Source organism: Haliotis rufescens, unplaced genomic scaffold, assembly GCF_023055435.1.
Source record: "Haliotis rufescens isolate VD_foot unplaced genomic scaffold, xgHalRufe1.0.p SCAF_9, whole genome shotgun sequence".
NCBI lineage: Eukaryota > Metazoa > Mollusca > Gastropoda > Lepetellida > Haliotidae > Haliotis > Haliotis rufescens.
In genome coordinates, this window is record NW_025964383.1 from 26,562,053 (window position 1) to 26,587,112 (window position 25,060).

At 42.6% G+C, this 25,060-nt stretch overlaps 1 protein-coding gene across 2 annotated transcripts; it reads right to left on the bottom strand.

The window, feature by feature from the left end:
• Positions 1 to 280: 280 nt before the first annotated feature.
• On the bottom strand, positions 281 to 24,321 carry LOC124129833 (coiled-coil domain-containing protein 39-like). 2 transcript variants are annotated; one of them, XM_046493231.2, is made up of 22 exons: positions 24,149 to 24,321; positions 21,854 to 22,120; positions 21,029 to 21,187; positions 20,395 to 20,487; positions 19,739 to 19,867; positions 18,253 to 18,444; positions 17,427 to 17,530; positions 16,877 to 17,114; positions 15,123 to 15,212; positions 14,175 to 14,339; positions 12,600 to 12,737; positions 11,396 to 11,512; positions 9,661 to 9,800; positions 8,795 to 8,870; positions 7,718 to 7,877; positions 6,730 to 6,836; positions 5,954 to 6,025; positions 5,040 to 5,108; positions 4,049 to 4,111; positions 3,553 to 3,669; positions 2,389 to 2,539; positions 281 to 972 (listed from the first exon to the last, which is right to left on the bottom strand). In XM_046493231.2, the coding sequence occupies exons 1-22, from the start codon at positions 24,248 to 24,250 to the stop codon at positions 881 to 883; spliced, it is 2,841 nt and encodes a 946-aa protein (XP_046349187.1). In that variant the 5' UTR covers positions 24,251 to 24,321; the 3' UTR covers positions 281 to 880. The 2 variants fall into 2 exon arrangements, with proteins under 2 accessions (XP_046349187.1, XP_046349188.2); XM_046493232.2 differs by lacking the exons at positions 281 to 972; positions 2,389 to 2,539 and adding an exon at positions 2,809 to 2,970.
• Between the last annotated feature and the right edge of the window lie 739 nt (positions 24,322 to 25,060).

A 25,060-nucleotide genomic window follows, 5' to 3' on the forward strand; every position in this document is an offset into this window, starting at 1 on the left:
ATTCCATTGGTCGTTCGAAGTTTGCGAAAGGTCGGTCTGACATGACCCATAATGGGATGTCCTCAGATCTTTGTTCAGCAGTAGTGAAAACTAAGATCTGATTTTAATGAGATTGTGCCCTCGAGGATGCTCTATCCACAAGACCCTGTCGCCGGTCTCAAAACTAAGTGACTGATGAATGTTGTTTTCTGCTAGCCTGGTCCAGAGAACCACTGGAGTGCAGATACAGTTAATGGTTCAAGCAAGAGAATAACATCAGTTGATGACAAACATCAAAAACTTCCACTTTTACAAATTTAATCAGTGATTCACAATTCATACTTGACAAGCTTTTCTATACAATTGTATAAATACAAACTAAATATTATGTACAATGGTAAGACAAATATGAATGTACATTAAATACTTTTGTGTTTGAAACATCTCGTTTCCACATGACACAATACAATCACTTGATAAGAACAGTTTCCTGCATAAAGTCTGGCAAATTTCTATGCAGAATTGTGAAACAAGCCCATTCATGCTGTAATTAGGTGATCTTTATACAAAAAAACACCATGCAGGCAAAGGAAACAAATGAAAGATTAAAAAATCAAGATTCCAAATAAGACAGTGTTGAACTTTTGTACTTGACATAAAATACAAGCTTTATAGTCTTGAGAGTAGTAATCTTCATTTTTTCCCTCAGAAGAGTTAATGTATTTCAGATTCTAAACAATAATTTTGAGAACACTGTAATCCTCCTATTAGATAAGAAATGATTTAAAAATGAAATAAATTGGAATGGTTCTTCAATGGAATATACGACAGTAGATGTTCTATATTAAAAAATCTTCTGAAAGACGTATCACAGGTGGCTGGTGTGAAGGCAGGTGCTCTGTTACTTGCGTCCGGTGATGCTGGTACGGCTGCGGTCACTACGCACACTGCCGATGGAGCTACCACTGCGGGCGCTGCTGGGAGATCCAGGCCCTGGGCATGACAATAACCATATGATAACTTTATAACCATATAACCACACATGATAACCATATAACCACATGATACTCTTGTGATAACCTTATAACCATATCACATAACAATACATGATAACCTTATGATAACCATACATGACCACAGATGACTTCATGATAACCATATAACAACATTAGCACACATGATAACCATATGATAACCACATGATAACAATATAATAGGTCAAAAGAGGTTTAATGTCGCGTTGAAGATTATTGCACTTTTAAAGTGATGTGCATGTATGTGTGTGGCTGCTTGTACTAGTTCGGACTAATGCCGATTTTATAGTGCTAGCCCATTGAGATACCTGCAGTTTAACATTATTACCCAACTCAGACACAGAATACTGACTCCGGAGCTGACCAGTCCTTGTTTTAGCCCCTTATTGCTGAGCACCAGGCAGGGTAACAACAAATACCATCTTTTGAAGTCTTTTGGTATGACCCCTGTCCTCCCGCTCTCTGGGCAGATGCTCTACCACTAGACCATATGATAACCACATTGCCAAGATGCCAAAAGGCATGGGTTTTAAATCAAACAATCTCAATAATAGTAATAAGCACCATACATAAGTTAATTTTTATCAGAGATCGAGTGGTAGAGAACAGAATTAGTTCGAACATCCATGAAACTAAACTGTTCTGATAAACGATTCTGAGAAGTTACAATCCTTTCAACACTGTTGTGTTTACTGTAAAAAAATCTGTTATGATCTAAAATATGGTCTGTCATGTCACTTTTGAAGCCATCTTCCCGAAGCAAGGGAGGTAACTGGCTTTAAAAGCCCAGTTTCCACCCTTGGCGAACTAGTCTGGAATCTCAGGGCCTGACTGTAGCCCCATCAGTGGCTATTCCCCCTCTGATATCACATCCTTTTTGCTTCAAACAAAATGGCGGCACCAAGTGAAGACGATCTGATCGATAATCAAGATCTATATTGTAATAAAACGGGTCTTACTTTAAGAAGTGCATCAAATCAGGTGGGCACCTTGATTAAAAACATGACAAGATTTTCAAAAAATGTGTTGATGTAAAGTTGGTGGTTGCAAATCCTGCAATCGACCGAAATCTCCATGGCAGTTAACGAACTGGATGTTGATTTCGTTATGTGATTTGGATTGGTCTATGCATAGACTCGTTAGTCCAGCCAAAATATAACTCCATAATTCCAGCCTAGTTCGGCAAGGGTGGAAACCGGACTTTGTCAGTCAGTTAACTCCATGGCCTCGGGAAGGTGCTGTCGGAATACTCACACTGTATCCAATAAATGTTTACATATATACACAAAAGAAAAGGCTTGAAATAACTACGAAGTGTCCACAAAAACTCCGTTTACTACATTTCACAGAAAACCTGAAAACACTGGACACTGACCTTCAAAGTCGGCCCCGATCTGTATGGAGGAAGGACGGCTCCGGGACGACTGGATGCTCTTGATGCTGGACAAGGAACTGCGGGCTGAGGACAGGCTGCTGCGAGAACTGCCTGGGCGGTGGCCACTCAGGGTGGGGGGTGGCAGGTTAGCCTGGATACAGAGACAATATACAGTTACAGGTGTTGCGAGAACTGCCTGGGCGGTGGCCACTCGACGTGGGGGTGGCAGGTTAGCCTGGATACAGAGACAATATACAGTTACAGGTGCTGCAAGAACTGCCTGGGGGATGGCCACTCAGGGTGGGGGGTGGCAGGTGGCAGGTTAGCCTGGATACAGAGACAATATACAGTTACAGGTACTGCGAGAACTGCCTTGGCGGTGGCCACTCGGGATGGGGGGTGGCAGGTTAGCCTGGATACAAAGACAATAAAGAGTTACAGGTGCTGCGAGAACTGCCTGGGCGGTGGACACTCAGGGTTGGGGGTGGCAGGTTTGCCTGGATACAGAGACAATATACAGTTACAGGTGCTGCGAGAACTGCCTTGGCGGTGGCCACTCGGGGTGGGGGGTGGCAGGTTAGCCTGGATACAAAGACAATAAAGAGTTACAGGTGCTGTGAGAACTGCCTGGGCGGTGGCCACTCGACGTGGGGGTGGCAGGTTAGCCTGGATACAGAGACAATATACAGTTACAGGTGCTGTGAAAAACCTACCTGATGGGCTACTGACCTGAGAGTGTTAAATGACAACCTATCTGCTGGGCTACTGACCTGAGAGTGTTAAATAACAACCTATCTGCTGGGCTACTGACCTGAAAGACTTACTTGAGCCTTTGTGAAGGGATACTGACCTGAGAGCATTATTTAACCCTCTCTGATAGACTACTTGCCCGAGAACGTCATATAATCCTCCGACAGACCAATGACCTGTGAGAGTCATATGACAATCTATCTGCTGGGCTACTGACCTGAGAGTGTTAAATAACAACCTATCTGCTGGGCTACTGACCTGAAAGACTTACGTAACCCTTTGTGAAGGGCTACTGACCTGAGAGCATTATTTAACCCTCTCTGATAGACTACTTGCCCGAGAACGTCATATAATCCTCCGACAGACCAATGACCTGTGAGAGTCATATGACAACCACTCTGGTGGGCTACTGACCTGAGAGAAGTACATATTCACAGCTTCATTGAGTTCGGTGTTGACCTGCACGACATCTGAGACACCTTTCATGATGGACTTGTTGAACTCACGCATCTCACGGACTTCAAAGTCACGCTGGAACAACAACACAAGCATCAGACAAACATTACATTTAGCTTTAATGTTCCACAAATGTAAACAAATCAGGAAAAGGAAAGGAGTTAAGACTGTTTTGTTTATGTTTGTTTGTTGTTTAATGTCGCAGTCAGCAATATTCAAGCTATATGACGGTGGTCTGTAAATGATCAAGTCTGGACCAGACAATCCAGTGATTGACATCATGAGCATCGATCTACGTAATTGGGATACAATGACATGCATCAACCAATTCAGTAAGTCTGACCACCCGATCCCATTAGTCGCCTCTTACGACAAGCATAGTCGCCTTTTACAGCGACTCAAGATTGAGCTGTTAAGTTGGAGAATCTGAATAAGTGTCGAGGAGAAAGCTTACCTCTTCTGGTGTTTCACCCTTGCTTTTTTTGGCAGAACGGACTTCTCTTGCATATTTGGCATTCTGGAATATGAAGAATAACATGTTAAACCTCATTACATCCTCAGTAACATTTAAGGATGTTTCAGAGATTTCCACATTGATGGCGTTCATACATGATATGTCTAACATGTTACACACACATATGAATTAAAAACTGAATACGACCAATAAAATCTATTATTAATACACAGGCCAAGTTCCACTGAATGGGATGATGCAGTGTATAATACTAGACAACCTGGCATATTATGCTGAAGAGTTGTTGAGATGCTGTTTTGGTTTTACCATCCACGTGGTAATATTTTTGGGAAAAGACATCTTCCCGAGGCATGAGAGTTAACTGACTATAAAAGTCCAGTTTCCACCCTTGCCGAACTTGGCTGGTATTATGGAGTTACATTTTGGCTGGACTAACGAGTCTATGCATGGTCCAATCAAAATCTTGCAACGAAATCGAAATCCAGTTCCTAAACTGTCGTGCAGATTTCGGTTGATTGCAGGATTCTCAAAGCATGTGCACTGCCAACTCGTCACCAGATATTTTCCAAACCTTTTAATGTTTAAAATCAAGGTTCTCGCGTGATTTGATGCACTTCGCGAAGTAAGACCCGTTTTATCACAATAAAGATCTTGATTATCGATCACATCGTCTTGACTGTAAGCCACCATTTTGCGAGTGATGGAATCTGATTGGTCAATAGGAGAGGCTCAGAAGGGACATAACCCATCATAACCACTGGTAGTGCTATGATCGAGCCCAGGAATTTCAGCCTAGTTCGGCAAGGGTGGAAACTGGACTTTTAAAGCAGTTAACTCACTTGCCTCGGAAGATGGGGAAAAGATAAAAACTGCACATATGCTACACACTTCTCCACAGCTGTATTTTTAACATAAATAGTCAGTAATATTACACATGACCATATGACATTACAACAGAGGCTACACATGCCTGTTTTGCAACTCTCTCCAGTTTTGTTCTCTGGACTTCAAGGTCTTTGGTCAGTTGGAGAATTTTGTTCTGAAAAACAAACATGATTACATTTTTAACAAACAATAATTTCAGCATTACACACACAATTTTGAGATACTGATAACGAGGTGAAATTGGGTTTAATGTTGCGTCCAAGATTATTGGACTTATATAGCGACGTGCATGTACGTGTGTGTGTGTGGCTGCTTGTACTAGTCCGGACTGATGCCGATTTATAGTGTTAGCTCACTGAGATACCATGCCACAGTTTATCATGAATACCCCACTCAGACACAGTTGCTGACTCTGAGCTGATAAGTCCTTGTTTTAGCCCCTCAATGCTAAGTGGCAGACAGGGTAACAACAAGTACCATCTTTTAACGTCTTTTGGTATGACGCGCCTGGGGATCGAACACCGGACCTTCTGCTCTCTGGGTGGACACTCTACCATGGAGGTGGTCTCATATCATCAAATAGAAGACAAGGGTGAATCAAGGATATTAAACAAGTGAGTGAGTGAGTGAGTTGGGTTTAACGCCGCTTTTAACATTGTTCCAGTTATATCCCGGCGTGTCAGCTTAATGTGGGAGGAAAGCCCGAAGTGATGCAAGTCTCAGATGTTTACCACTTCGGTGAAACCCACGAGCACGGGTATGGTGCTGACAAACCTAGAAACATAATTGGGGCGAACCGGGATTCGAACCCACAATCATAGGTTTCTGGCGTGCCCAAGGGACGCAACTCTGCACAGGGATTGCTGCACCTTAGACGACTGGGCCACCCGTGCCCCCGGGATATTAAACAAAGGATGGGAGCATCTGCCAGTGATCACCATTGAGCAAACATTTAGCCATCAGTTCAAAAGAAGAAATAAGATGATGATCAAATATTACCTTCTTGTCCTCAATCATATCAACATATGCATCTTCATCTCTTGTGAGATTGTCCAGAGTGTTGCTCATCGTCTGGAAATCAACAGAATCATCAATTCATTTTAATGTGTAGGTGCACTTTATGTATCAGATATTGTGTTGGGGGCTTTGCTTTCTGTGAGAAGTATACATGTGCAGGTGGACATTTTGTGTGAATGAATGTTGTTTTATGTTGCTCTAATATTCCAGCTACATGACAGTCACATGTATAAAATATAGTCCTGCAAACCGATGACCGACAGCATGAGCACCCCCAGAATAGTAGTATTATGACATACATTCAGCTAACCAGTCTCATCACCTAATCCCCTTTTTCTGAGGACTATTTCTGATCCCCAATCCCCAAAGAACAATTAGTGAATACGAAGCATTGGTGATATGCCCCAATAGTGAGTAAGTGAGTGAGATGGGATTAACGCCGCTTGTAACAGTATTCCAGTTCTATAACGGTGTGTCAGCTTAATGTGGGAGGAAAGCCCGAAGTGATGCAGGTCTCAGATGTTTATCACTTCGGTGAAACCCACAAGCACGGGTATGGTGCAGACAAACCTAGAAACATAATCGGGGGAACCGGGGTTTGAACCCACAATCATAGGTTTCTGGCGTGCCCAAGGGAGGCAACAAAGAACAATTAAATCTTGAACTTGGTATGAAGTATTATCATATTAATGACTGAAAATCTTTGACATACAAGAATTGTGGCAGCGAGGAAAATAAGCGAGAGTAGTCTCCCCTACCTGCAGGTCATCCTGCAGCTCCCTGATCTGCCTTCTCTTGTACTTGTACTTGTCCATCACGGCCCGCATCTGCTCCTCCAGCTGCTGCTTCTCCTCCATCTCATCACCTGCAGCATAGACACACAGGTTAAGGTCAGATAATGACAGATTACTTTCCTGATTGGGATTCATTGATAAGTTTTCGTGCATTGGTCGAATTCACCTACATCTGTGCATTAATGTTCTTTGACTTTATCTAGTTTGCATTGTCATCTTCGCCTTGATAATCTACAGGTATGGCGGAAGTGTTGTTGTGGAGGGTGACACTAGTTATAGGTAGTAAGCAGTAGGCCGGATGACATCACAAATAACCATTGTGTTATGTATTGATGTGCCACTGTGGTCATGAGAATAGACAAAATATGCATCGATTCGATGCTAAAATGGTGTGATTGTCGGGTGTGTAAGAAACAGATTACTACATGAGTGTCTGTCTGATACCATTCATCTTAAGAATTGTTTCAAAGAGTATCTAATGAGCAAAAGTGAGTCAGAAACGGTTTGAAAAAACAAGATGTAAGATAAATGGTGTCTGACAAACATGAGTGCAGTAATCTGTTTCTAACACATCCTGAACTCTCATTTTAGCATTGATAATGGATAAGACCAAAGACAATTTATTAAACACTCAAAAACCATAAAGTTTTGACGAAGGTGAATTTGACTGAAGCACAAGAAATATATCAATGAATAACAATCCGGAAAGTAGTACGTCATAATCTGACCTCAGGTCATCACCATGGAGTTACCAATCACGGACCTGGAGTTTGATCTCACGCATGTTCTCTACCAGTTATCTCAAACAGGTTTCTCACCCACAGGTGTGTAAGACACTTCATCATGACATCATCTCCAGCACACATACTTCATTACTTCAAAATATCTCACATATCTCAGTAAAGCTTCAAGACTATTCTATAAGAGATGTTCGCTGGGCTGAAGCACTCACTTGTCTCTGTAATCTTGTTGAAGCTCTTCCTGTATGTTTCATTGCGGCTGTTCATCAGTTTGAGAGTGTTCTCCAGGGCTCGGATCTCCTTCTCGGCCTTCCTGATCTGGGCGTCGAGCTCATCCCCCTCGCGCTGCAGCTCCTCCTTGTCCTGGGCAGCCTGGGGACAAGCACTGAGGTTGCAACTGTGTGTTTGTCGTGTAATGAAACTCTCAGCAAAATTCCAGCAATAGGATGGCAGCTTTTAATTAACCAGGTCTGCATTAGACAAACCCGTGATTGATATTATGAGCAATGTTCCACTCTGTCTGGTTATGATGATACCCAGTCAACCATGTCACAGATCCTGATCACTGACGATAAGCATAGGTTTTGGGGGACAAATTCTAAGCCAGAAACTCAACAGGGACAGGTAGGGTCAGCATATAACACAGAGGTCTGCTGCTCAGAGGTCAACTTAGCTGACAGTCCTCAGCCGAGCCGAGCCGAGCCGAGCCGAGCCGAGCCGAGCCGAGCCGAGCCGAGCAGAGCCGAGCCGAGCCGAGCAGAGCAGAGCAGAGCAGAGCAGAGCCGAGCAGAGCAGAGCCTACTTAAAGGTTGACTTAATTCCTGGTACTTTGCCTTGTGGCCTGCATAAATAGTGAGTGAGTATGGTTTTACGCCGTTTTTAGCAATATTCCAGCAATATCACGGCTGGGTACACCAGAAATGGGCTTCACACATTGTACCCATGTCGGGACGCTTTCCTGCATAAATAGCAGAAGAGTTGCGGACAGATCTGAAGTGAATGACATGATGTCAATGAAGACATTGTTTTTACCTTGATGTTTACCTTGTTTGTTGTTTAACGCCGCACTCAGCAATATTCCAGCTATATGATGGCAACTGTAAATAATCCAGTCTGGACCAGATAATCCAGTGATTGACATCATGAGCATCAATCCACGCAACTGGGATATGATGACATGCATCAACCAAGCCTGACCACCCAATCCCATTAGTTGGCTCTTACGACAAGCATAGTCGCTTTTTACGGCAAACATGGGTTGCTACCACGGCTCTTCACGGTTCTTTTACCTTGATGACATAATAGGCTTGTGATCGCTCCTCCTCCCCTTCTGGTGGAGCCATGGACACCATCAGGATCTCGTACCTGTAGACAGACCATCCACAGATTACATCACTGCAGGAGGACATACTTGAGTGGAAGACAGATCCAGGGGGGGGGTTCATGGGAATGAATAACCCCACTTGGAAATCAAATATGCTCTCAAATGCCATTAATCCCGAAATAATATTAATAGCATTAAAGAGCAGATGAATTCATCAGTATCATTTGTCATCCATATCTTATTGCCCTTCTCCACTAAAATGAGTGAGTGAGTTTGGTTTAAGGCTGCTTTGAAGAATATCCAAGTTACGTATGTGAGATTGATGCGGAGGAGAACCGAAGTGATGCAGGTCTCAGACGTTTACTACTTTGGTGAAACCCATGAGCACGGGTATGGTACTGACAAACCTAGAAACATAATCAGGGCTATTCTGGGACTGAACCATGATCACAGATTGCTTGTATGCCAAAGGGAAGCAACTCTGCACAGTTAATTGCAGTTCCCTAGACGACTGCCAAAATCCTAAATCTGTTATTGAGTCAAAACAATACTGTTTTTGTGCCACAATCAGCACGATTTCAACTATATTTCAAATAATTATTTCTCGTTCTGATTTTTGGAAGACTATGACAAACGATGTTGTGGGGGTAAGACGGCACACTGTCACCATCTTGATTCCCACTGGGCTTGTCTCTTGTAACAATGGGGTGCTGTGGAACTCGTAATCCCTTGGAGGAAAGGTGCATCACACAAGATCTAAATTTGAGTTGCAGTACTGTCTAGGGCACGTGTTGAATGATATGGTGGCTTGTGCGAGTTATGGTAACTAACCTCTTTCTGAGTTTGTCAATCTTTGAGATTCTCTCATGCAGCTCGGCACTGATCTGCTGCCTCTCGTCGTCAGCCACCCGGAACTGAGCTGTCAGCATGTCCTTGTGGATGTTGATCTCCTGGCGCCTCTCCTTCATGGCCTGGCGACACAACATGCATGAGTAGTGCCACACCTTAAATGGTCTGAACCAGTATGGGGTGGGGTGGTGGAGTATGGGGTAGAGTGGTGGGGTTGTGGAGTGTGGGGTGGTGTGGTGGAGTGGTGGAGTATGGGATGAGTATGGGATGAGGTATGGGGTAGAGTGATGGGGTGGTGGGGTGGTTGGGTATCGGGTGGGGTGGGGGAGTATGGGGTGGAGTGGTGGGGTTGTGGCGTATGGGCTGGGGTGGTGGAGTATGGGATAGGGTGGTGGGGTATGTGTATGGGGTAGAGTGGTAGAGTGGTGGGGTGGTGGGGTATCAGGTGGGGTGGAGTGGTGGGGTATGGGTATGGGGTAGAGTGGTGGGGTAGTGGGGTATGAGGTGGAGGGGTGGGAGGGTATGCATATGGGGTGGGGTGGTGGGGTGGTAGTGTATGGGTATGGGTTGGAGTGCTTGGGTGGTAGGTTATGGGTATGGAGTGGTGGGGTATGGGGTAGTGTGGTGGGAAGGGGTGGTGGGGTATGGATATGGGGTGGGTTGGTGAGGTGGTAGTGTATGGGTATGGGGTGGTGGGGTATGTGGTGGAGTGCTGGGGTGGTAGGGTATGGGCTGGGGTGGTTGGGTATGGGTTGGAGTGCTGGGGTGGTAGGGTATGGGTATGGAGTGGTGGGGTATGTGGTGGAGTGCTGGGGTGGTAGGGTATGGGTATGGAGTAGTGGGGTATGTGGTGGAGTGCTGGGGTGGTAGGGTATGGGTATGGAGTAGTGGGGTATGTGGTGGAGTGCTGGGGTGGTAGGGTATGGGTATGGAGTAGTGGGGTATGTGGTGGAGTGCTGGGGTGGTAGGGTATGGGCTGGGGTGGTGGGGTATGGGTCGGAGTGCTGGGGTGGTAGGGTATGGGTATGGAGTAGTGGGGTATGGGTCGGAGTGCTGGGGTGGTAGGGTATGGGTATGGAGTAGTGGGGTATGGGTCGGAGTGCTGGGGTGGTAGGGTATGAGTATGGAGTAGTGGGGTATGGGTCGGAGTGCTGGGGTGGTAGGGTATGGGTATGGAGTAGTGGGGTATGTGGTGGACTGCTGGGGTGGTAGGGTATGGGTATGGAGTAGTGGGGTATGGGTCGGAGTGCTGGGGTGGTAGGGTATGGGTATGGAGTAGTGGGGTATGGGTCGGAGTGCTGGGGTGGTAGGGTATGAGTATGGAGTGGTGGGGTATGGGTCGGAGTGCTGGGGTGGTAGGGTATGGGCTGGGGTGGTGGGGTATGGGTCGGAGTGCTGGGGTGGTAGGGTATGGGCTGGGGTGGTGGGGTATGGGTCGGAGTGCTGGGGTGGTAGGGTATGGGTATGGAGTAGTGGGGTATGTGGTGGAGTGCTGGGGTGGTAGGGTATGGGCTGGGGTGGTGGGGTATGGGTCGGAGTGCTGGGGTATGGGATGGAGTGGTGCTTGGATGTTTGTTTGGAACAGAATATTTATTTTTTTTTTAACATTTTCCCAAACAATTCATAAAGAAATTCCCAGCACTCCAGAACGTCAAACGGTTTACCCCTAAGCTGCTGCTGGTACAGCCTACACAATCAGCATGTAGACAACACTTACTGTCTCCAGCTGCAGCTTCCTCTTCTCCATACTCAACACACAGTCAGCCTTGCTGTTGAGTATGTCCCTCAGACGCTTGATCTCCAGCTTCATTAGGTTCTCGTCGACCATCAGATCCTGCAGGACATAACAACAGTGACAAGCTGGTTCATAAAGTCAACAGTCTTTATTCTAGAAAACCAAACATATTTCATACTCTCTTCAAAGGTGATGGATTGTGACAACTTCCAAATACTCAAGCTCACGACTCTTGTTATAGATCTTGGATTACAATCACTTAGCGCTTGCGTCAGGTCTGCGTCTTAAGCCACTAGTTTGAAGCCAGATTCTAGTAAAATTCTGTTCGGACTCCTAAGCCTAGCTAAAAATTGTCCATAGAAGAACACTAAATTCTACTAAACATGATGCTAGAGGCCATGGTGGGTCTGGCAGTCTCTGCCACACATGATTTGGAGCAACCCTCTGGAAAAAGTGATCTATACGATGCTAATTTGATATCATTTTTTATTTCTGATCACAACAGCGATAGAAACTAACAGTTTTATCCCACTGGTTCTTATAATGATAACATATAGCAAAACCCTTAAAAGGGCAAATTTCTACTTGTCCCTACATGCTAGGATAGTGCCAATTTCTAAAGCTGTCATAACCTTAAGTTTCATGATCCAGAACAATGCTTCACATGAAGTCTTCTGTCCCTGACACAGGCCTTCCTTCTACCACCAGATACAGCTGGAATATTGTAACTATGACATTGCATGTCACACAGTGATGAAGAGTCAGTGAGAAAGTATGGTTTTACGCCACTTTTAGCAATATTCCAGCAATATCACGGCGGGGGACACCAGAAATGGGCTTCGCACATTGTACCCATGTCGGGAAACTAAACCCGGGTCTTTGGCGTGACGAGCGAACGCTTTAACCATTAGGCTACCCGACTGCCCCACAGTAGTGAAGAACTAAACAGGGAAATTATTATGACCATTATTATCCATGCTTTGAATCACACGTATGCTTCCTTATTCTCAGGAATCGACACGAGAAGGGCACGACAGACCATGTAAAGGGAGACGACTCCTTATCCTTGAATAACTGTATTGAAGGGAGAAAAGTGTTTTCACCGACATTAATCTGAATAAATATGCCATTTTTTTCAAGCAGAATCCTACATGTTCTAAGAGGTCAACACTTTCAAGCGACGTACCTGTTTGGCGTGGATGATCTTCCTCAGCTCCCTCTCCGAGCTGTCATTGTAGAGATTGAGCTCCTCAATCTTGCTGGTGAGATCGGACTTCTCTGCCCCACTCTCCCCGAGCTCCCTCGTCACGCGCCGGATGTCATCCTGCAACACAGAACATGTCATACAGTCATACATGAAAACTAGAAGACCAAGTCGCCTATATACCCTACCCATTGTCCAATCATAACGATAATGATATGCGCAATCAAATGTGACATTGTAAATCATCAGTTGTCCACCTGCTTGTGGAAGAGGTTGAATACAAGAGCTACTGTATAACATCTCCACAAAACTTGTGGCAAATATCTGCTTTAGTAAGACTGTTTGATAAACAAAGGTTATATCAGTTTCCAGTAGGTGAAGGCTAAGAGTATTTTGTATCCTTGAGCAATGAACAATTCACTCATTTAGATATCATGAATTGTATTGTAGAGCATTGTAGTTACTAGGGCTGTTACGATTCACTCGCATATTCGGTGAATCGAATGGTATCCATTTGTGAATTGAATCCGTTATTCGTGGCCACTAGAATTGAATATTTTTGAAAACGCAAGCATCTGCATATTTACATACCCTGTACCCAAAAATATCATAAGAACATATAATATGCGTAGATTTCTTCAAACACAATACTCTTATAATATTTAGTTTGACAGTATTGTGGTCACTGGTCATTGTAGCATTTGAGCAGATACAAGTTCCTGGATAAGTGCAGAATATAAATGTATAATATAATAACAAACCATGTCAAATATTTTATGTTGTCAATGTTTCACTGAATATAAGAAATAATACAAAAAATATTACAGCTGCTACATCAGACTTGTTATTGTATTCGTGAAATAATATTCCAGTTCCGCTCTGGAAATGAAACCTACTGCTTTTATTCAGTTCAGTGACTAAGTCCAAATTTATAAAATTCATATAAAATATAATTTTTTTTTTGAAATCATAAATAGCAAAGGCACAACTACACTATATGCTGAATGTATGTACCAAGTTCTGTAAAGTGATCTCTTATGCTTTCAGAGTTCTGCTCCGGAAACGTAATGTGACGCATAGACGGCTGTAGCCAGTTTCTGTATACCCTCTGTTGTGATGGGGGATAACAAGAACAGACGCTCGTCAGTTTACAGAATTTTTCAATTTGGCTTCCAGCATCATTGTATATTGATAAATAATTCTCATACGTTAATTGATCAACTTACTGCTGTCTCAGCAGAACCAAATGTTTATTTGATTTGACATGTATAATTCATGAAAAAAGGGGGGCTTCAAATGTGTGAGTGAGTGAGTATGGTTTTACACCGCTTTTAGCAATACTCCAGCAATTTCACGGTGGGGGAACCAGAAATAAGCTTCCCACATTGTACCCATATAGGGAATCAAACCCGGGCCTTTGGCGTGACGAGCGAATGCTTTAACCACGAGGCTACCCGACCGCCCCGGGTGCTTCAAATGACATGCAATGTATGACTTATTGTTTGTAGTATTTTTTGTGTAGGTGAATTCTAAAGACAAATTGATTCGATGTGTAACCTGTAGTCTCTTGAGCTGACTTGTCAGCAGCACGTGGGTGGAATTCTTGTTGTCCAGCTCTCCAGTGAGTTCCGCTATCCGTGCTTCCAGTTGGATCTTCTCCTCATTGCTCCGCTCTCCACTCATCCGGTTGATCCGACGCTCCAGTTGTTGGATGGAGAAGTCCTGGCAAACACATGACAGTTTCAGTAACACATCAACCGTCTCACTCAAAGTTAAACAGTTCACCAGATGGTTGAAGATTATTAAATAGGTTTGTCGTTGTTTAACACAACAATCACCATTCGCCACCACTCGCCCCTTTCAGTAACCTGCAAGAAGACTTGTCACCCTATCGATGAATGTTATGTGCGAAAATACAACAAACCAATAAAATGCGCGTATGATTTCAAGTTCTTCGTCAAAGAATCCCTCTGAAATAATTTTTGATTTTACATTTGTCTTGTATCTAAAAATATACCCAAGACACAGTTAAATGTGTTCAATCATACTGTATAATTCGGCATGACCAGCTGTGATTTAAATTGCATCTAAAATATGTATAATATATGGGGAAATATATGTGAACCATAACGCCAGGAGTTGACAATTGTTTCAGGTCTGCCCGTTTGCTCTAAGACAGAACCCGGTCACAAAAATGGCCACGAGAGGGGCACAAGTCGCTATTCGGCTTGTCACGGAATAACATGAGATGGTCACGAATGAACAATCACAACTATCTGAAGAGTCCTGTAAATAATCAAGTCTGAACAAAACAAACGTGTGGTTGATATTATGAGGAAAATCCACAATGTACAACGACATGCACTCCGATTCCCCGTCCATTTAGCTGCTTTGTACGACTAGCAGAGCATGCAAGTGGCCAGTTCTAACACCCTCCAGGATGAAAACATTCCTCTACACAGAAATGACGAAATGGGAATTTTTGACCACAGACATGGTACCCACCTGGTTATAGATGATTTCTTGCTGTTTCAGAGAATCATGATCGAGTTTGTTCACTTTGCTGCCAAGGTTCCGCATGGCTGCATAACTTCCCTAAAACAGAACCCCATCAGGTAATGAATAGCATGACTAAAGGGAGATAACTCTCATGTCAAAACAAACTCTCAGATTATAGAACGGAAAGTTCTGGATGATACCTGATATACGTTGATTCCAGAGAGCATCCATTGATAGTATATTTGTGTAAACGGTACGGAAGGTCATCAATTATGAAAATGTCCAGAGTCAAGATATACGGTAAGCCATGTCAACCAGTAAACTAATTAACAACCACTACACACGTCTTCTCATTTATTATATACTTCAGTGTGAAGGACTGAGTTTTCTGAAGTTGAGTAAAGTGATATTTTCATTGCAGTGAACATAACACTTGATATTTCACTGCAGTGAACATAACACCTGATATTTCACTGCAGTGAACGTAAAACGTTGACGGAACTATGTTGGCCTACACGAGACAGCTCGTACACAAACTGTTGATTTACGTCAGTTCAACGTTGACAAGTCATATAATGACAGATGGTCATTTATGTAGTTAATAACGATTCTTACCGTTTGTTATTTTGTTGAAAATGATTTGTATTAAACTGTGAATTTCTCTTCTGATTTGTCAGTCGATACTTTACGTTTCGCAAAGCGCCATTTTGTTACTTGAATTTCGTGTATTCTTTCGCTTAGAACAACCGTATCATTGATTTGAAATTTATTTTTTGATGAAGTTGATTTTGTATCTAATCATATCCAAATTTATACTAAAGAATTTTAGTGACATTAAATATTTTTGGTTACTTTTGTTTATATTTTTTAAGATTTAGCAAAGACAGCACTACATTTTTAGTCGTACTTACAGGGGGTGGAAAACCGTCCATGTGTGTTATGTAGGGAGAATTTACGCTTGAAGGTTTTACATTTGTAATGAAATAATTTAATCTTCCTGCAGACAACTACACCAAAAGTATATAATAAATAGGATATTTCTCGTGATGGGGGGAAAGGAGATATTTTCACTCGTGGCTACGCCACTCGTGAAAATATCTCCTTTCCCCCCATCACTCGGTGAGAGAAACATGATATTTCACTCGACACATGAAATATCCCCTATTTATAACAAAGAATAATTACATATTATTCATGCAGGCCATCATTTCTTTGATTGGTAAGATCAGTACTTGAAAATAAGTGAAATGAAATAAACCTAGCAGACAAAGAAATCTGCTACATGTCTTGTTTCATGATTACCGTATTTGACGTAATAAGCGCCCCGCTCTAATAAGCGTACACGGGGATATTTGCTAATATATTGGGTAGTGAACAATCCCAATTAGCACAGCTTCCGATTGATCAATGTACACAAGACTTATTTATTCGTGTATAATACGCACTCGTGTGTTAAACGCACCCTTAATTATGGGCAATTAAATTCTGGAAAATATATCTGTCGTGTATAATACTCACAGACTTTTCTTTTTGTATTATTTCAGGCTTTCAGTACAAACCACGAAATTTACGATCTTTCAAATCAACTTATTACGGCGAATACGGTACTATATGTAGTCATACCAAATAATCACTCAAGCAATGACCATGTAAATATCACAACTCATGTCTGATCCATTTGTATCGTGACAAAATATGTTACAAAATCATATTCCATTGTTCATTCAGAATCAGCTTGATAATGGAGACATGTATCGCACCTGTATCTCAGCTTCTGTGTTCTTCTCGTCTCGTTTACTTGCGTACATCTCCTCAGCTTTCCGGAACTGCATGTCTCTCAGCTGTTTGAGTTCCTGCTCAATTTCCTCCTGCCGAGTTTCCTCTTCATTCAGTAGTGATCCCATCATGGCTGCCCTCTCTTCAGCAGTCAGCGTCGACTCTGTCGCCACCTTCAACTTCTTCACCAGTGTCTCACGGAGGAGTTTAGCATCCTCTAACCTAGAAGCAGATTCATGGATAGGTGAAAAAGGGTTCAGAGAGGATGGAGAAAAAAAGGCTGGATTTTAATTTCAAAAGGCATCTAGGCTTAGGTAAAATTCTTCACGGTTCGACACGGCCAGTTACGTCTTTGATCGAGATTGGTGAAAAATGTCTTTGATGAATAATTGCTACAGATCACTTCACCAACAGGTCATCAACACTTATACATTTATGACCACTGATCTCAGATTCTAAATAAAAACCAATTTTTGCCTCAAATCTACAAGCAATGTCAAATCACTACAATCCTATTTCAGTTTTACATCGTACCTGTCTGCTTTTTCTATCACCTCCTTCCTGAGCTGTTTGACTTGAGACCGGGTCACCTCCAGATCTGTGTTGGTGCGATCCACTGTACGCTTCAAAGCATCGAGCTACAACACAAAACATCTTGATGCAACAACAACAATAATAATAATAATAATAATAATAATAATGATGATGTTTTTTTTTGGTGCGCTACAGTTTATGGATCAGTGAGCACCAAGTTTTCTTTCTCAGCAACCCAAGCTGCCCGTGAGGCGCTAGAAGGTTAATGGTCTTATTACCGTTTCATCCTACCGGGTACCCTTTCGTTGCTGGGTGAACAGGGGTATATTTTCAACAAAGTCAATTGCCCAAGGCATCATCCCACATGTGCTTACAGGTGCTTAAATGTGGGACAGGGCCGAGGCCCTAGAAACTCTCGGGAATCAAGCTGCCAAAAGACGGTCACCCATCCAACTACTCTCCACGACCAAAGTTGTTTAATGTCCCCTGACGTGTGACCCGCACGCTGTGCACAGGACCACGACCTCCACTGGAAGATGGGGATGGGAGTCACTTGAATTCAAAGCTGCTTCCAACTTTTTACAAATTTCTGCACGACAGATGGTACCATGTCAGTGACTGAGTCTAGTTTTACGCCGCTTTTAGCACTATTCCAGCAATATCACAGCAGGGTACACCAGAAATGGGCTTCCCACATTGTACCCATGTCGGGAATCGAACCCGGGTCTTCGGCGTGACGAGCGAATGCTTTAACCACAAGGCTACCCGACTGCCCCAGATGGTACCAAGTAACCATATCAATTAAAATAGTATATTGTTGTCCCACCTCATCTTGAAACTGTACTCGCTGTGTTTCAGCTTCCTGTAGGTCGAGGCGTTGTTTTGCGGACTGCCGCTCGGCGCTGGAGATCTTAACTTCTTGGTCCTGGTTGTTCTCGATCTCGTACTCCAGGAACTGTTGCTTCTCCTTGATGGACTCCTCGCGTTTCCGCACTTCCAGCTTCACACGCGCCAATTGCTGGGAGGCAAATCAGGGAGCGGTGTTATTTATATAGAGGATTTATCATTACAGTTTTTGAAGGAATAATTTTCATTTGAAGCATACTTGATGAGACATCGCATAAACGTAAAGTTAGAGGATGAAATACACACACACAAACACTATTTATTGATGGATTTTCACCCATTTCAAGAGATTGCTTCTGTGTTGATAGCATCTTGTTTGTTGTTTAACACCTCACTTAGCAATATTCCAGCTATATGGTGGCAGCCTGTAAATAATCAAATCCAGACCAGACAATCCAGTGATTAACAATATGAGTATCGATCTATGTGATTGGCATATGCTGCCGGGACATTTTCGCTAATATCAAAGGTATCCTGAGGGCTGGTAGAATTTCAAACATTTTGGGGATGTTCCTGTATGTAACTATTAGGGCTAGTAGACTTTCTAGATTAATGTCTATCCCTGTGATGACATTCATCAACCAATTCAACAAGCCTTGAATACCTGATCCCATCAGTCACCTCTGACGAGACTGCAAGAGTGAGAGAGTGAGTGTGAGAGAGGGACAGTGAGAGAGGGACAGTGAGAGAGTGAGTGTGAAGGAGGGACAGTGAGAGAGTGAGTGTGTGAGAGGGACAGTGAGAGAGTGAGTGTGAGAGAGTGCATTTGAGAGAGGGACAATGAGAGTGAGTGTGAGAGAGTGATTGTGAGAGAGGGACAGTGAGTGAGGGACAGTGAGAGAGTGAGTGTGAGAGAGGGACAGTGAGAGAGTGATTGTGAGAGAAGGACAGTGAGTGAGTGCATGTGAGAGAGGGACAGTGAGAGAGTGTGAGAGAGTGAGTATGAGAGAAGGATAGTGAGAGAGTGCATGTGAGAGAGGGACAGTGAGAGAGGGACAATGAGAGAATGAGTGTGAGAGAGTGAGTGTGAGAGAGGGACAGTGAGTGAGGGACAGTGAGAGAGTGAGTGTGAGAGAGGAACAGTGAGAGAGGGACAGTGAGAGAGTGAGTATGAGAGAAGGATAGTGAGAGAGTGCATGTGAGAGAGGGACAGTGAGAGAGTGTATGTGAGAGAGGGACAGTGAGAGAGTGCATGTGAGAGAGGGACAATGAGAGAGTGAGTGTGAGAGAGGGACAGTGAGAGAGTGAGTGTGAGAGAAGGATAGTGAGAGAGTGAGTGTGAGAGAGTGTGAGAGAGGGACAGTGAGAGAGTGAGTGTGAGAGAAGGATAGTGAGAGAGTGAGTGTGAGAGAGTGTGAGAGAGGGACAGTGAGAGAGTGAGTGTGAGAGAGGGATAGTGAACCTACAGCAGCCAGCAGGTCCATCTCCTTGTCTCTCCGCTGCATCTGCTCGATGGTGTACTCCCACTGCTGGATCAGCTCCTGACGTTCTGAGTGGGCCTTCCGGAAATCTTCAGCAGTCTTGTCCAGCTCAATCTAACAAATACAACAGTGACTGTCAGGACTACTACAGACACTAGTTCCAAGTCGGAGGCCAGTCAGAAGTACCAGGGACTTGCAGTCACCTCCAAATAAGTAGTAATGTTTCACTAACAACTCATTTAAATATCAAGCGTGGCTCAGTGTCACAATTTTTCTTTAGGTTATAATAAATAAAGTACAAATTTTTTTCTTTTTCCCCTGCCAGTCTAAAACCAGATACCATGTCTCATATAGTTTTATTAGCCCATGTTCTTACAAATAAAACAGCTACAAGAAAAACATACATACGTAGTTCCACGTCTTTGCTCTCAACATGATGTTGTAAGATTAAAAATCAAATAATTTGCATACATTTTTGATTTGTTGAAAGTTGGGACTGACAAAAATTAGTTGGGACTGACAAAAATTAGTGGGGACTGGTAATTTTTAGAGTTGCCAGTCCACAAGGACTGGTAGTTTCAAAAGCCAGCGGGACCACTGGCCAAGTGTTGAGGCAGCCCTTCTCCTGTATCCTGTCTTACCTGGGCTGTGAGGGTTTCTGTCATCTCATGATCCAACTGATGGCGTTTCTTAGCAGCTTCGTCTGTCAGCTTCTCCATGCGAAGAGACAGCTCCTGGAGAAGAAAGAGGAAACAATTGACATGCTTGTCCTGAAAATCAAACCTAGCTTACGTACAACTTTTTCGGTGTTGTTAGCTCAGCTAAAAAAGGTCCATATCATAACACTAAAATATTTTAAAGAAACTCATTTTTAAGTACCAAATGTGGGCTAGTAGATGCAAACACTTTTGGCACAGACTGTACAAGCGCAGGGAAAATTCAAGGGTGGGGCCTTGTGCTTTAAGCCCCTAAATTTGAAAAAAGGCCCACATTTTCAAAGACAATGGGGCATTTTAACATTGTGCTGTATGGGCAAGTATGGGTGTAATATTTGAAATTTTCACGTAAAGGGCCCATGTCAGAAATTTCCTAGAGTGAACCCTGTAAGCGCTATCCTTTTTGGTAACCTTTCATAAAAATCATCATCTGAAAAACCAGAGAAACTGTTTTAAAGAATTGGTCTGGCACATTTTAATATATCTTTGACTGACTCAAATAACACAAGAATATGTGACCACTAATGTCTTACACAGCAATGGAACATTGTTTCCTTACCTTGATCTTGCTTTCATCCTGGCGCGTGTACTTCTGGAGCGTCATTGCATCCTCATCCTTCCTGGCTGACTCCTCCAGCCACGCCTCCAGAGCCTGCTGATCCCAGTTCATCTGTGACTTCATCTCCTCTAATTTCTGGGTCTGACGGAAGATGTTGTTCTGGGGAGAAGATGATGAAAGTTAGCAATGAGACATGATTTTCCCGGTCAAGTTTGATGTGTGGTATTTAACGCTGCACTCAGTAATATTCCAGCCATATGGTGACTGCATGTAAATAAGGGCGTCTGGCCTGGACAATCCAGTGACTGATATTATGAGCATTATTCCAAGTCGTTGGATGCAATCAACCAAATCACCGAGCCTGATCACTTGATCCATTCAGTCGCCTTGTTTGTTTGTTTGTGTGGTGTTTAACCCCGCACTCGGCAATATTCCAGCTATATGACGGCAGTCAAGAAATAATCGAGTCTGGACCAGACAATCCAGTGATTGACATAATGAACATCGATCCACACAATTGGGACAGATGACATGCATCAACCAAGTCAGCGAACCTGACCACCTGATCCCGTTAGTCGCCTCTTACGACAAGCATAGTCGCCTCTTACGACAAGCATAGTCGCCTTTTATGGCAAGCATGGGTTACTGAAGACCTATTCTATCCCGGTTCTTCACGGGTCGAGTCACCTTGTACAACCAAAAGACTTTGCTGTCGACCTTCTTTAACCTGAAATCCTTATGTGGTTTATAGTTAGAGAAAACCCTTTCCCTCATGTCTAAAAAAAACCCCTCTTGTCTTAGAAACCCATCTTCCTCTTGTCTTACCTCATATATATTTTTCTTCTCCTTGAGCTCCTCAAGTTCCTTCTCCAGCTTATTGATTTCTTGTTGCAGTCGTCCATCTTCCCGCTGTGCAATCTTCAACAGGTGACTTTCGGTCTCCGTCTCGTGCTTCCGGGCATTCACCAGACTCTGTGTGTGCTGCAGCTCTTGTCGAACATTCTTCAGATGCTCGGTCATAGCATTGACACGATCATCTACTTCTTCTAAATCCTCTTTGTGAGTAACTATTACTCTTTGTCTTGATTGTACCTATAGAAAAAAATAGCAGAGCATGGATATATATTCATTGTCAGACATGTGATTTGTACAGTAAATGACCAATTCCTATCTGGTCCTATTCTGTCACACAGACCCTGAAACAAATATATCCAATACAGCCAATGCAAGTCTATAATGTTTGGCAAGTCTAGATTACTGCAGTGTCAGGGTATGTACAAATCTGCTGAATTCACAAGTGAGCACAGAGCTTGTAATTATCAGTCAATCTCTAGCTGTCATTAGTGTTTATTCTATCATGAATTTGGAAATTATTCGATTCTGATTGGTCAGTCAGAGGCTTTCAAATCACAATAAACCCCCTCTGATTGAAACAGCTGGTTTGACAGCCGCATCACCGCGGAAGCTTGTATTCTTAGAATAGCACTTTTTTAGTCATTGTCGGTAGGCATATTTCAATAATTATATCTACAATTACAGGTTACAAAATGAACAGATGCAGTTACTACAATATTCAAAGGATGTGTGGCAATGCATTTCGTACAGAAAACACGATAGAAATCTAAAAGAAATGAATTTACGTTTTGGAGACAACAGAGAGCTTGGAATTTTGCGCTTTTCTATAGATGACTGTGACGTCAAATCTTTTGCGTCCCAATGAGCGATATGACATCATAATGGTGACATGCAGTGTAAAACGAAAGCCTTGCAAAGCCTGCTTAGTTTTCTTTAGGGGTGCCCACCTCATGTTAGCTGACCAAGTTGCCGTGCTTATATGCTTTAAATGCCTGTCATATGTTCGAGTAAAGGATTACTGTGTAAACAAACTGCTTGAATATATACAGCGCCATATTTTGTTTACAGGCTGTTGTCGGTGATTCGGTGAACAGCCAAATCAGGTAGGCTGCGGTTTTGAGGTGACGTTTTCGCGAGAGAAATCGGTGCCATTTTAACCTGCTCTCTCCTTAATCATGTTGATGTTTCTATGTTGAATCTGTGAATTAAGATGCAGCCTGTGCATGTGGTACACACCAACAACACGTAAATATACAATGACTTGTCCTTAACCGGTAACAACTCAGCAATGGAAATTTGTACTATTCCTGTAGTCCCTGCCAAACTGCAAAATACGGGGCATTACGAGGACTAGTAGAAAAATTTGCCATTTTTAAGGGTTTTGCTATATGTTATCATTATAATAATAATAATAATATAAGAACTAGTGGACGAAACTGCAACTATTAATCTTTATTTGTAAGTGATCCCCAACCCTAGCATTTGTATTTAAAGGATGAAACCCAACAATAATTTTGTATCAAAACAACACTACACCAAAGTTTTAGCAGGGCTTGAAAACTTTGGACAAGTATTTTTGTGTTGCTTAACGCCGAACTCAGCAATATTCCCGCTACATGATGGGTCTGTGACAAATATGGTGTTACATGGAACTCAGAGTTTAATGAGTGTCCGTGATGATGACTATTCAGATTATAAAAGATATTAGATAATATCCCCAAATATGTTCACTTTTTATTCGCAGGGTGCCACAAAAATTCCTTGGATAGGCCTAGAATCTGCTTGTTTCAAATATATTTTATACAGAAAATATTTGTCTTTTGATTAAAAAAATATCCAAATGAAAAAAAATAGATCTAACAAAACGTCATACGTTTGTATTTTCATTTTTATCTGACTATAATATGGGCCCTACAATATATTTATTCACTTATAAACATTTGCAGTTACATACATTTGCAAATATATACACGGTCTGTAGGTCCGTTTGTTTATAAACACTCTTGATCGAAAACAGGACAATTTTATCTTTGTTCAGCTGTGGTCGATATATTTTATGTAATATGCTATAAATTTTATCCTGCCTCCCTATTGTTTATCAGGTATATTTATATGATTCATTCTGATTTCATGGTCTTATTTCTGTTCCTCTGTAATTATTTCTGTCTAATTTGAAAACAGGTGCATACCTCAATCAGGCATATTCTAACATTTTTGACTGATTTTGTTTATGACAACCAACAAAACATTATCTTGTAAACTAACCTGGTCTTCCAACACCTTGTTTGAGGCGTTGGCGACAGGCATACTTAATCCTTCGTCCCATTCTATTTCGCTTAGGATGCTGTTCGTCCCTCTGTTGCTCATCTTGACGGTTTTTTGATGCGGCGATCCAGCACTTCGCGTTTATGACAACAAAGATGGCCGCCTGGATTGTTTCTTCATTGCTTTGGATACACAAAGCCCGGATGTAAACATTACCAAGGGACGCAACTCTGTTACAATAGCAGGGTCGGTATTTATATTTGTATTCTCCGGGAATGACTCATGTTTCTAATAGCAGTTCGAACCTGGTCTAGCATAACTGTAACATCTCCAAAATCAAATTTCGTTTCTTTTTCGAGGAAAACAATTGGCTGAAACAATTGAAAAACAATTTAAGGATTCAAATTTAAGTTGGTTCAGATACGTAAATTTCTTGATGTACTCTTATTTCCCTTTTGTTTTCTTAAATAAATTTGGTTTGCCAATTCAGTTTCAAATTAGATTTCGGTGCAAACAATTAGGAGATAAACATACTGTGTTATCAATGTAGAACTAGCTAGGTTACCTGTAGATTTAACCGCACTAAATTGAATTTGAAACCGAACGCGCATGACTAAATAAAACGCGAACTCTTTGGTGCTAGCAATTTTTTTTATGAAGAGGCATGGGTTGAGTCCAGTGTTTTGAGTGGGTTCTCGATCTGAATTACGGATTCGCCGACAACAGCCTAAACAAAATATGGCGCGGTATATGCTCAGGCAGTTTGTTTACACCGTATTTGTTCACACGAACATTTGACAGGCATTGAAAGCACATAAGCATGGCAACTTGGTCAGCTAACATGAGGTGGGCACCCCTAATAACACTAAGAAGGCTTTGCAAAGCTTTCATTCTACACCGCACGTCACCATT

Bases quoted from the DNA above. Each gene is read 5' to 3' on its own strand.
- LOC124129833 (XM_046493231.2), bottom strand. From the start codon at position 24,250: ATGAGCAACAGAGGGACGAACAGCATCCTAAGCGAAATAGAATGGGAC. The intron at 21,188-21,853 runs GTAAGACAAGAG...TCTTCTCCCCAG, and splicing joins AGAAGAAAAATATATATGAG to AACAACATCTTCCGTCAGAC. The intron at 2,540-3,552 runs GTCAGTAGCCCA...CTCTGTATCCAG, and splicing joins TGAATATGTACTTCTCTCAG to GCTAACCTGCCACCCCCCAC.